Here is a 13,341-nt window from a genome sequence, read left to right as displayed (position 1 = left end):
CTTGTACTATAGCAATAAAGTTGGGAAGTCAATAAATAGAGAAATCTATTTGTCTGAAATTAGTTCTGATAAATGTTTTGGTATAAATCTGGAAGAAGGGCCTCATTCAATAGATTTTATGCTTAGTTGCAGGTATTAACTTAATTAATGAGAAGTGGAAACAGAAAAGATGCCTCCGTAATTACTTAACAGTTAAGAAATAACATACAAAAACAGTTCAGTTATGACAAGGACACACTCAGACCTCATGAATCTGACCTTGTATCTCAACAATGGTAACATCTCAAATGTTTCATGCTGCAATGCATGCTGGGAGTGGCACTGTATAAATATCCCAGTATGCATTGCGGTATAAATAAATGTTGTATAATGGTCTAACGGTTTTCTTTATTTGTGTTTTATTCTGCTGTTGTTTATGTTTAGACTTTCAGTTGCCTGTTTGTGAGTTAAACTGTTAATTTTGTTAGTTGTCACCATTATTGAGGTTCATATGCTGATTATTGATGTCTCTTTGAGTGCGATTGACACCATAGAGCAGTGTTATTGTCCAAGATATTCTTAAAAACTCCCAGAAATCATTGCCATATATATATAGACATATAATGTAAAACAATAGATTTAACATTGAATAGCAGCAGTAAATTTTATTATACTAAATGAGAACAGACTCTGTCATTTAATAGCAACATGAACATCACCAGATCTTATTGAGGTTTTTGGCTGGCTTGCCTCAACAAAGGAGCTTTATAAACTAAGTTCTTAACAATTGCAGCAGCCAAGATATATAAATGTTAAATATGACAGGGCTAAGAGCCCAACTAAAGCAAACTCTGTTCTCCATGATGGTGACGTAAAACTTTAACTTTTTTCTCAAGAAGAACTTTAGTAGATGTTATACAAAAATACATGTATTAAGTAATAAGTGTAGCTGGTGATGATGTTTGTAGAGTTGTTTAATCATCCGCTGATCATTTCAATGATTTAATCATTTGTTGTTCTTCAGGTTATTTCATTATAAAGCTGTGACTAAAGTTTTGTATGTTCTGTTCTTGTTTTTTTCCCTTCAGTATTTCTTCATTTGTTCATTGTTAATCCTCAATTATCATTTAATTAGTCAGTTAATTAATGAATTTACTTCAGCTTTGCTCCATGTTTCTTGAACACTCAGTAGTGTGGACACTTCAATAAAAACTGAAGTATATGCTCTGGGGTTTAAAGGGTTAAAGGTGTGAGAGGTAAAAACACAGTGTAAAAATGTATTTTAACAGTAATATACTGTTAACTTAAACTACGGAAGTAGACTGTAAAAAAACAGTAGATTGCTGGCAACCACAGCTGCCAGTAGATTACTGTTAAATCAAGGAAAAAACAGTATTTTACTGTAAGACCTGAAGCTAATTTCTTCTGTCTGTCACCGTTGTGGAGGAGAGTAGAGCCAGTGTATGAGTTAAAGATGAACAATGAACTGCTGATGTTATTCGGCATGGTTTTTTTCTATTTAAAGAGAGCGGCTGTTTAGTTGCTGATGCAGTCAGAATCTCACTGGTGATTCCAGATTTACATGTATGTGTGCTGTTGTGAAAAATAAGAAATTAGAGTTAAACCGAACTTTTCTAATTAACTAAAATAAGTTATCATTATAAGTATGCTTCTAAGCATTTATAGTACATTACTTCATAAACTCATTCAGCAGTTGACCAAGTTGAGGCAGTTGCTTTCAGTGAGCAAAATGAGTTCACTTGAGTATTGTGTAAATCAATGTAGTCCATGTATTTTTACAGCAACATACTGTAAAATAACAGTACATTGCTGGCAACTGCAGCTGGCAGTATTTTACTGTTTTTTAACGGGACAATTTTTAACAGTGTAGTATTCAACGTTACTGTAATGGTTATTCATTTAAACCAACTTGTTATAAAAATACTTAGTTTGCAATTGTTGTCCGAATTAATCTGCAACGAAATCTGTTATAACAGTACAAATATTGAATGGTATAAGGGCTCTGATTGGCCATAGCGTTCATTGTAACTCGGAACACGATTGGCTGCCGTAACAAAGAATAGGGTGAATCTTGGTTCCAGCTCGGGATGTGATTGGCCAGCATGACCAAGAATTAAAAAAAATCTTGGTTCCAACTCAGAACGTGATTGGCCAGTGTAACCAAGAATAACCACAACTTACAGGTGACAGTATGCGCCACTGGCCCAGTCTGCACTGTGTGGCATATTTGCCGACATATAACAGAGACTGAAACATTGCTCACACTTGTCTGAGGTGGTCATTTTGACTGCAATCTTGTTTTAGGTTGGCACTTTGTTTTTGAATATTGTCTGCTTTTCGAATGGTATCTGTGCTGCAGTAGAACGCCTTAGCCTCACAGCAAACATTTTGGTCTACAAGCTGTCACTGCCATCTTCCCAGGAGAGTGGCTGTACTGGTTTCTTCTGGAAGTCCTGAGGGATGTACGGGACCAAGACATTAGAGCAGTTGGGGCAGCCTTTGAACCCAGGAGAGCACCCCACAGGCTCTGTGCTGGCGGCCCCAGAAACTCGATTCACTCCAGAGTAGAACCGAACAACTCCGGCAGGGGCAAACCGCGACCGCACTGCACTGAGAGCAACGCAAAAAAATCCTGAATAGGCCAGCCAGGAGTCGAACCTAGAATCTTCAGATCCGTAGTCAGATGCGTTATCCATTGCGCCCCTGGCCCAGTCCACGTCAGCAGTGCTCATTAGCATGCTGCTTGGAAAGAGGACACGGCTCGGTGAACATGGAGTTCCTTCAACGCATGCTGTGCTTTGTTGTCATGGCAAGTTGTGGTGTCGATAGGATGCTCTTACACCGAGCATGTGACAGTCCCTCCCAAGAAGAACTGTGATCCAGGCTCTGAGACTTTCTCTTCTCCAGGAGGAGGTTGCAAACGTTAGTTATTTTTGTCAGAGCAGCTGCAGCACACCTGGGTGGAGGCCCACAGCTAGACTTGAGGCCAACCTTTACGCAGACCTTCCCTGGTGGTCTAGTGGTTAGGATTTGGCGCTCTCACCGCCGCGGCCCGGGTTCGATTCCCGGTCAGGCAACTTGCTTTTCACCTCTATGCTGAACTTTGAGGAGTGGTTAACTCACTTGGCGAAGGCAAGAAAGCGGCTCTGAGCGCAAAAGATGTCCTTCGAGGCGGAGTCGAACCAGCGACCTAAGGATTGCCATCATCCCACCTACAGTCCTCCGCTCTACCAACTGAGCTATCGAAGGCTTACGGGGCAGTTCCACAACCACATCCTATAAGGTAGCTGCAGACCGACCGCTGGCCAAAAAGGACAGAAGCAAAAGCACTCAAGCCTTCCCATACCGGGAGTCGAACCCGGGCCACCTGGGTGAAAACCAGGAATCCTAACCGCTAGACCATATGGGAACTGCCACACTTGAAACCCAGTCTTGGCACAAACTCCAGTTCATTCTGATCGCTGGCACGTCCCTGCTCCGCTTGCACAAGTGCCACTCATACACTTACGCACTCTCTCATACACAGTTTCTTGGTTTCCGTAAACCGAGAATCTTCTGATCCGTAGTCATAAGCGCTAACCTTTGTGCCACCGTCACTCTGTTCAGCACCTTGTTAGCACTTTGCTTGAAGCAAGGACAAGGCTCTGTCAACCCGGAGTTCCTTCACCACACATTCTGCTTTGTTTTTATGGCAAGAGGTTGTGTGGTTGGGATGCTCTTACAGGATTCCTGACAGTCCCTCCATAGAAGACCTGAGATCCAGGGTCGGAGACTCTCTCCTCTCCAAGAGTAGGTTAAAAGCAATGGTTTCTTTTGTGTCTGTGTGTCAGAGCCCTTAGGTGTTGCTGCAGCTCAGAGACCTACAAGTGGAGGAGATTACACTGCAAGTCGGCTGGATGACCTCTAAGTGGTAGGCACTTATACCGCACGTAGGCTGGGTTTGCGATTGATGTAGCTTTAGTAGACATTCCTAAAAATAAAAAAAATATATAAACTGCTTACTCTGAGGTTGTGTTTAGGGTTGGGGTAGGAGTAAAATTGAATAAAACACAGCAGGTTACCGTGTGGTTGGGCCTAGGGCTGGGGTAGGTGTGATTTTAATAAACTGCGATAGGTTGTATTCTGTGCCATGTACGAGACATTGAATCAATGAAACCCACATGGAGGTTTGTTACTGTGAGATTGGGTTAAGAGTTGGGGTAGGTTGGGAGGTTGATAAAACACAGCAGGAAACTGTGAGGTTGGTTTAAGGATTGGGGTAGGTTTGACATTCAAACATAACTGGTTGGACGCAGTGTCTTGTACCAGACATTAAATGAATGAAAACTCCAGGAGGTTTTTACAGCCCACTTGGGGCTGACCAGGTCGTTTGGAGCAGGCTCCGATTTCTATTTATACCTTTCTCAGTCAGGTAACTTCCTGTTCAGTAGTATGAGCGTCTGCACTGTGTGGCATATTTGCCGACGTATAACAGAGACTAAAACATTGCTCACACTTGTCTGAGGTGGTCATTTTGACTGCAATCTTGTTTTAGGTTGGCACTTTGTTTTTGAATATTGTATGCTTTTCGAATGCGTATCTGTGCTGCAGTAGAACGCCTTAGCCTCACAGCAAACATTTTGGTTTACAAGCTGTCACTGCTGTCTTCCCAGGAGAGTGGCTGTACTGGTTTCTTCTGGAAGTCCTGAGGGATGTACGGGACCAAGACATGAGAGCGGTTGGGGCAGCCTTTGAACCCAGGAGAGCACCCCACAGGCTCTGTGCTGGCAGCCCCAGAAACTCGATTCACTCCAGAGTAGAACCGAACAACTCCGGCAGGGGAAAACCGCGACCGCACTGCATTGAGAGCAACGCAAAAAAATCCTGAACGAGCCAGCCAGGAGTCGAACCTAGAATCTTCTGAGCCGTAGTCAGACGCGTTATCCATTGCGCCACTGGCCCAGTCCGCATCAGCAGTGCTCATTAGCATGGTCCTTGGAAAGAGGACACGGCTCGGTGAACATGGAGTTCCTAAAACGCATGCTGTGCTTTGTTGTCATGGCAAGTTGTGGTGTCGATAGGATGCTCTTACACCGAGCATGTGACAGTCCCTCCCAAGAAGAACTGTGATCCAGGCTCTGAGACTTTCTCTTCTCCCAAACGTTAGTTATTTTTGTCAGAGCAGCTGCAGCACACCTGGGTGGAGTCCCACAGCTAGACTTGAGGCCAACATTCACGCAGACCTTCCCTGGTGGTCTAGTGGTTAGGATTTGGCGCTCTCACCGCCGCGGCCCGGGTTCGATTCCCGGTCAGGGAACTTCCTTTTCACCTCCATGCTGAACTTTTAGGAGTGGTTAACTAACTTGGCGAAGGCAAGAAAGCGGCTCTGAGCGCAAAAGGTGTCCTTCGAGCCGGAGTCGAACCAGCGACCTAAGTATTGCCATCATCCAACCTACAGTCCTCCGCTCTACCAACTGAGCTATCGAAGGTTTATGGGGCAGTTCCACAACCACATCCTATAAGGTAGCTGCAGTCCGACCGCTGGCCAAAAAGGACAGAAGCAAAAGCACTCAAGCCTTCCCATACCGGGAGTCGAACCCGGGCCGCCTGGGTGAAAACCAGGAATCCTAACTGCTAGACCATATGGGAACTGCAACTCTTGAAACCCAGTCTTGGCACAAACTCCAGTTCATTCTGATCGCTGGCACGTCCCTGCTCCGCTTGCACAAGTGCCACTCATACACTTACGCACTCTGTCATACACAGTTTCTTGGTTTCCGTAACCGAGAATCTTCTGATCCGTAGTCATAAGCGCTAACCTTTGTGCCACCGTCACTCTGTTCAGCACCTTGTGTAGAACCAAACAACTCTGGCAGGGGCAAACTGCAACTGCAGTGCACTGACTGAGAGCAATGCAATAAATCCTGATCGAGCCAGCCAAAACTCGAATCTAGAATCTTCTGATCAGTCAGACACGTTATCCATTGCGCCACTGGCACACACTGTTCAAGGAGTGCTCATTAGCATGCTGTTTGGAAAGAGGACATGGACCGGTAAACATGGAGTTCCTTCAACGCATGCTGTGCTTTGTTGTCATGGCAAGTTGTGGTGTCGATAGGATGCTTTTACACAGAGCATGTGACAGTCCCTCCATAGAAGAACTGTGAACCAGGCTCTGAGACTTTCTCTTCTCCAGGAGGAGGTTGCAAACGTTAGAGTTATTTTTGTCAGAGCAGCTGCAGCACACCTGGGTGGAGGCCCACAGCTAGGCTAGAGGGCAACCTTTAGCCAGGCCTTCCCTGGTGGTCTTGTGGTTAGGACTTAGTGCTCTTACCGCTGTGGCCTGGGTTCAATTCCTTGTTAGGGAGCTTCCTTTTCACCTCCATGGTAAACTTCGAGCAGTGTTGCCGATGATCTTTTCACGAAAGCAGCTCTGAATGCAAAAGATGTCCTTCGAGCCGCACTGTAAGACGTAATAAGACACACTCTGGCACAGACATCCAGTCTGCACGCTGGAATACACGCTATTATCTCATGGTTGAGACGCAGCTTCAAAAATTTGTTTCAAACCGGAAGTACAAATTTGCTTGAAATAACGCAAAAACAATCAATTTACACTTTTTAGTGAAATATTTGTGTCCTATAAGTGTTTTTAGCAGTGTGGGACACATATATGACTGTCAACAGCTCAAAAAATGTGTTTTGGAGTTTCGTGACCCTTTAAGGTACAAATGGTAGAGAAAATACACACATGAAAATCTTACTTTGTTTTTCTTCTAACTAAGTATATTTTTATATGTTTTGTTGTTTTGTCTCAAATTATTTTATGTAGGACACAAATGCCTCAAATGCAGCTTTAACATCATTGGAATAAATTATATTTTAACATATTCAAATGGAAAAGCTAACATATTAAAAAGGAATAATTATTTACAAGGTTACTTTTATATCTGCATTTTTATAAACTAAAGCAGTTTTGTCCCAAACTTTTGAAAAATAGTCCATGTTGTCTTTATATTTTTAGCTGCTTCATTTATTACTGATTTTTCTTTATGCTTTCAAAATATGTAACTATGCATTTGAAGTGATATTGTGCTATTTTGCTACATAGTAGAAGTGAACTAGTTTTGTTTTGTGTTAAAGCCACAATGGCCCTGCATAAAAGTGCTTTACAGGGACCTTATAGGCACATTTTGTGCCTGGACTCAACTTAGTATTAGTGGGACCTAACTTGTTAATTACTAAATGCCCACAGAGCATGCTCATAGGACATACTTCTGACCCAGATAGTATACCTATACTTTGCCCATTGTGGCTATATACACTACACTTTGTGTGGACTTGCTATGGGCCCTCAGTGAACTTCTGTTTCGAGTGGGCCAGCCCACAGTTTGGTCTAGCGACATTGTATATGTTTTTGGTATAGACATGTTAGTTTGGGAATTTGTGCACTAAAACTGTACACTCAAGTACATGAAGGTGAGCTTAAGCAAACTGCATTAAACATTCAAAACTATTGTATAATAGGCTGAGAGAGACATTAGAAAAGCATATCTTAATTAAGATATAAATTGGATCCAATTAAAATATTGTAGAAATTATCCTAAAGGATTTTCCTGTATTGTACTATAAAATAATCCTATAGGAATGGTTGCAAAATATGATGAAAATTCTAAAATAACTCCTTCAAAGAAATCTGATAGGATGCTTCTTTTGTGTCTGTATAATTGTAAAAGTTAGACTGATTTAGATCAGAAATCCACTACATGTTCATTAACTGAAAACACAGCTGAAGGTGCTACAATTAACACATAAACACCCTAGACAGCACAGCACAGCACCACTGCTTTTTTCTGTGACAGACATAGATCTCGTCTAGGATTTAAACCCAGGACCTCTTGCACCCTAAGTGAGAATCATACCCCAAGACCAATAAGCCATGTAGAAGTGCTTGGCAGTGCCAGAAAAAAATTCTGTGAAACCGGTCCAATCTACTTTTTGTTCATGTTGTTTTTGTTACGCAACTCCCTGGATGCACATTACAGTTCACAGGTAGTAAAAAACGGCCCAGTGGCCTAATGTTTAAGGCACCAGCCTTCGAAGCTGGGGATTGTGGGTTCAAGTCCCACCTGGGTTGTCTTTGATGCAGTTTTTTGAAGTTGGCTGTGCAGCACAATCCAGTGCGACCTTCAAAAAACTAGGTTCATACTCTTAGGTCAAAAAGACATTATAATGGAAAACTCTTCAGAGAAGCTGATTTGTCATTAGTTGCACACACCAGATCGTCTGAATGCAATAGGGATCCTAAAGTGCTGTTCTCTGAGTTACAAGAACTTCCTGAGTCATACAACAAATATAGCAAATGCTAGTATTGGCCCAGTGGCCTAATAGATAAGGCATCACCCTTCAAAGCTGGGGAATGTGGGTTCAAGTTGTGTTTGTTGGGTTACTTTTAAGTTGTGTGAAAAAATCCTGACTTGTCTACTCAAAGCTTAGGTGTAATGATCTGAGGACAATAGTTAGCTTCAAATTCTCAGACTAGCTGCACACTTCAATTAAGATTCATCCAATCTTGCTTGAATTATCCAATCACGTTACAAACATAAAAGGTTTAGCTAAGCTCTGGTAATGGAGATCTTGACTTCAAGTACCCCGTGGCTTTCAACTAATAGTCTCATGTTTGGTGGATGATGATGAAATGCAAACTAGAAAATAGCTGCAGAAAGGTTGTGATTTCATGTTAATGAGAGTGGCCTTGACTGGAATTTGAAACTCAAGACCAGTCACACCATACGCAAGAACCATACCCCAGGACCAATTAAACACAAATATGGATGATTGCACAAAGAAAATTTTTGTCCATTAGTTGCACATATCTTATTTGACGGAATGCAAACTGGCATTGAGATCCTAAAGTGCAGTTTTCCATGCATTGGCATCTTGTTGAAAGCTCCTTGGCTCTCTCCGCTGGTGTGCTGGCCTTCATGCACAGCCTGGTCAGGTGTACAGAGAGAGTGGTCTGTGGCTTCTGGCACTCCAGGCACTAGACAACGTTGCTATCAACTGACCTGTAAAAACACACATTCACCATTCATGATGTCATGAACAAGAACATTTTTAAACAAGGCACACAATTTTCTACATGAATTCAATAACCAAAAACATGAAGACAAAATAAACTAAATATTGATATATATATATTTTTTTTTGGTTCGCACATGTACTTGCTGAATTACCTCAAGGAATAAATTGGAATATTTCAAGATTAATTAATTAAATAAATTAAAAACACATTATTTCATTTACCAGAAACAAAAATATAATGTTACACTGAATTCATTATTTTTTGTGTTCCACCCAAAGATTCGGTGTGGCTTTTTCTGGCCACCACTAAGAAATTTTTCTCAGGGCACCTCTGCTTTTTGGGTTGCTGAATAACACTTATAATATATCCTGAGAGAGTGTATAGGTTAACTTTAATTAAAGAATTATTCTGGATGAACAAGCTCTGAAAAAAAATCATATTCATTTTTCAAAAAAAGGAAAATTTTTTATGTCTCTGTCATGATGACTGTACATAATATTTTACTAGTTATTTTGCAAGATTCCAGCATTCAGCTTAAAGTGCAATTTTAAGGATTAAGCAGGTTAACTAGGAAAGTTACTGGATAACTTTGTTTTGTGAACAATAAAATATATTCTTAAGGAGGCTAATATTATTGACATTAAAATAGTTTAATTGCTTTTATTTAAGCCAAACTAAAATAAAGGAATACTATAAAAACTGACTTTTACAAGAAATATTTTTTTAATTCAATTCAATTCAGCTTTATTTGTATAGCGCTTTTACAATGTAGATTGTGTCAAAGCAGCTTCACATAAATGGTCATAGTAACTGGAACAGTGTGGTTCAGGTTTTAGTGTTTAAGTTCAGTTCAGTTCAGTTTAGCTCAGTTCAGTGTGATTTAATCACTACTGAGAGTTCAAACACTGAAGAGTCAATTCATCGATGCGTAGCTCTACCAATCCTGAACCATGCGAGGCAGTGGCGACAGCGGAGAGGGAAAAAAAAACTTCACCTGATGGGAGTGAAGAAAAAAAACCTTGAGAGAACCAGACTCAGTTGGGCACGGCCATTTTAATTTCTCCGCTGGCCAAAAGTCTTGTGCAGAGCTTCATTCGCCGTGGTTTAGGCTGGAAGATGGCCTCAGCGAAGACTCGTCTGTCCCTGGAGCGTCGCTGGAATCAGACTCATGTTCTCCACTCCCCACGACCATCAGCGCAGCAGCAGCTCAGGATATGGCCTGGTCCCGGATATGGAATCCGGGAAATTTATAAGAATTACTGTGAAGATTCCTTTGTTCTTTACAGGAGGAATTTTGACTTGACAGCTGTGTATCTGTATAGATAAACACACACACACACACTCACACACTATTTCCCTAATTTGCAGAAGATAACACACACACACTCACACACTTTTTCCCTAATTTGCAGAAGATAACCAGTTGTTTGAACTGATTATGTGATGCTTGGATACTTATGTGGTTATGCGATTCAGATCTTGACCGAGAGGGGGAAATATTTGAATTAAACGTAATGCTTCTTGTCAGCGGTACTTATAACGGAAAAAACTACATTAACGTTTGTTGATTGCAGACGGTGGTGGAAATAGACCTGGTCCTATTGAATTCGCGTTTTTTAGATAAATATTGTGTAGATAAAGTTAGTTATTTCGGTTTTAGGTTAAAGTATACTGTGTAGTGTTTATATTGTTCATGTATTGTTAGTATTTGTAGTTTTAGTGTACAGTTTGATGGGTTAAGGTTTGTAGTTTACTTAGTGCAGGTTGTATATATAACGTTAAGTTTTTTGCTGATCAAGTGTTCGTCTAATAATCATTAAGTTAACTATTTACTAGTGTTTGAGTAGTTTGCATCGTTGTTTTGTAGTTTAACTAAAGTTTTAGCGTCTACATCACTGTCTCCGCGACTGGACACTGGTGATTAAAACTTCAATTGGTTCAAAGCCGCTGTGCGTCAAAAAAACATAAAATCTAATTCAATTAGAATGAAACAACGTTTAACTTACCTTTATTAGAGATTATCTATCTTCCAGTGATGTGACTGCTAGTTGCTCCAGGCACGTATTCAAGGCGGATCCCATTTAGGGATTTCCCCATTTTATTCGTCTGAACAGATCATTGGGATTTTAAAACAGTGCTGTTCAAGTATATTTGATTGCCGTGTTCAGAAATTCCAATCACGCACTAGCACTAGGAAGATAGTGAGAAACCTCTGTTCTTTGCTTCATTACAGATTTTTATTGTGAGTAATGATTATATTTTAAGTTAGGTTAGGCAATATAAAAGGGGCTAGCTTTTATAGTGAGAACACATAAAGTCCAAAAGTAGACTAGTTATCAAATAGGCAAATTAGACAGACTTCACATAATTAATTAGATAATAATTTAATGTGGCAGCTAAATTAGTCAAAGTCTTTGAACAATTTCTTATCTACACTGTAAAAATGTTAAAACATTATTGTTCTTGCTGCTTTTAGTTAAGGCAACATAAAATGTTAAGCTGTACTAGTTGGCAACTTGTATTTTTGAATTGACAAGACATTTAATGCAGACTGAACAATACATTTATGGAAAGTTTTGACCAAAAAAAAAAAAATGTACAAAAAAAAGAATTTTTTTTTTATATATATAATATGTAATTATAGTAAATAAAAATGTCAAATAGAAAAATATGTTATTATATTAATGTTAATGCACTAAATTAATGCAGGCTCGATGAGCATAAGAATCTTCTTTCGAAAATATTATCATGGTAATGTGACCAGACTGGTGCTCTACATTAACATTTATTTAAAATGTTATTTAAAAAACATTTTATGTAAATTTTTGTGCTTTAATTCTTGTAGAAACATGGAAAAATTTGGAGGTGTGAGTTCAGTTACCACATGGAGGCGTGTCCAGAATATACTTCATGATCTCCAAACTACACAAACATTTGACACCAACAACCAAGTGGCTGGTCTCAATGAAAATCTTCTGGCAAATTCTGAAACAGGACAAGATGAAGAAATGATCTGGGATAACACCTCAATTTTTCAAAACAACACAAACACCAACACTGACCTTGAAAGGGACATTGATGATGATGTCACTGATGATGATGATGATGATGACAGATTTACAGACTGCCTCAGCAATATCAGCGAGGAAGAAGATTTAGGTTTTAGTAACACACAAGACAGAGGCTCCTTTGATGACTTGCCAGATGAGCTGCGTCAGTGGGTTGTAGAGTCTGGTGTGACACAAAATGCAGCTGACAGCCTACTTAAAATTTTAAATAAACACATCCCCTCACTTCCTAAATGTGTGAGTACTTTGACGAAAATTTCACGCACACTTAAAATCAAAAAAATGGATGGTGGAGAGTATGTCCATTTTGGAATATTGGAACACTTGCTGCAAAACAGAGATGGCCTGATGTCACAAACTGACAAAGTTAAGATGCAGGTCAATATAGATGGACTGCCATTATTCAAGAGCTCACAGAAGCAAATTTGGCCAATTTTAGGAAAAGTTTCTTTTGAAAGGGACCCGTTTGTCATTGGTGTCTTCTGTGGAAACAGCAAACCTCGCAATCCTAACCAATATCTCCAAGATTTTGCAGAGGAGGTTTCCGCACTAGGACAAGGTTTCACTGTGGATGATAGGGTGTTTCATCTTTCCCTGGATTGCTTTATCTGTGATGCTCCTGCACAATCATTCATAAAACAAACAAAGGGGCATGGAGGTTATAGTGGTTGTGATCGTTGCACGCAGGAAGGATCTTAAATGGAGTGGAAAATGACATTCCCACACTGTAAAAAATTGCTGTTAAAAAACGGTCAGATTCTACGGTAAAATAATGTTTTTTCACTAAAACAGTAATATTCTGTTAAAAACAGTGCTTTCTGGGTAACATTTTTGTTTTCGAGAAAGTAACCAACTGCAGAAAACTGTGAGCTAACAAAGTTCAGATTCGATGTTTTGAAGTCTGTGTTTGAAATCACACTTTGTGCCCTTGTTCACTATTTCATACACTAGTTAACTAATATAGTTCACCTGACAGTTTTAATGAACACTAATGAGTGAATTCAGACACTGATGAACACCTGCTGTTAATAATTACAATTACTGAAGAAAATAAACAAGAAATACAAACAGTGACTTGAGTTACAACATTAAATAAAATCAAATAAAATAAAACAGCTTCAGTCTCAGCAGAGGATCATTAAACAACTCCACAAACAACAGCAGACACACTTATTACTGACTGATTTGACTTCCATACTATTCTCATTG

At 40.0% G+C, this 13,341-nt stretch overlaps 1 protein-coding gene, 1 long non-coding RNA gene and 5 other non-coding genes across 7 annotated transcripts in view; 4 read left to right on the top strand and 3 right to left on the bottom strand.

The window, feature by feature from the left end:
• LOC148680292 (uncharacterized) overlaps nucleotides 1–13,341 on the top strand; it is a 790,608-nt gene that overhangs the window by 643,630 nt on the left and 133,637 nt on the right. The gene's annotated exons all lie outside the window — the stretch shown is intronic.
• Nucleotides 3,338–3,409, bottom strand: trnae-uuc (transfer RNA glutamic acid (anticodon UUC)). Its single transcript has one exon. It is a non-coding gene; the product is annotated as a tRNA-Glu (tRNA).
• Nucleotides 4,869–4,941, bottom strand: trnar-acg (transfer RNA arginine (anticodon ACG)). Its single transcript has one exon. It is a non-coding gene; the product is annotated as a tRNA-Arg (tRNA).
• On the top strand, nucleotides 5,225–5,296 carry trnae-cuc (transfer RNA glutamic acid (anticodon CUC)). The gene has a single exon. It is a non-coding gene; the product is annotated as a tRNA-Glu (tRNA).
• On the bottom strand, nucleotides 5,557–5,628 carry trnae-uuc (transfer RNA glutamic acid (anticodon UUC)). The gene has a single exon. It is a non-coding gene; the product is annotated as a tRNA-Glu (tRNA).
• On the top strand, nucleotides 8,044–8,116 carry trnar-ucg (transfer RNA arginine (anticodon UCG)). The gene has a single exon. It is a non-coding gene; the product is annotated as a tRNA-Arg (tRNA).
• LOC147844841 (uncharacterized) overlaps nucleotides 11,743–13,341 on the top strand; it is a 5,053-nt gene continuing 3,454 nt past the window's right edge. Inside the window, exon 1 of the mRNA XM_087249184.1 lies at nucleotides 11,743–12,859. Within this exon, the coding sequence (XP_087105310.1) occupies nucleotides 11,779–12,831 (1,053 nt within the window). The 5' untranslated portion in view covers nucleotides 11,743–11,778 and the 3' untranslated portion in view covers nucleotides 12,832–12,859. The remainder of the gene's footprint in view (nucleotides 12,860–13,341) is intronic.

The sequence above is a fragment of the Danio rerio genome, chromosome 4, assembly GCF_052040795.2.
Source record: "Danio rerio strain M-AB ecotype USA chromosome 4, GRCz13ab, whole genome shotgun sequence".
NCBI lineage: Eukaryota > Metazoa > Chordata > Actinopteri > Cypriniformes > Danionidae > Danio > Danio rerio.
Note: the sequence above shows the minus strand (reverse complement) of the source record. Positions and strands in the feature narration are given on the sequence as shown.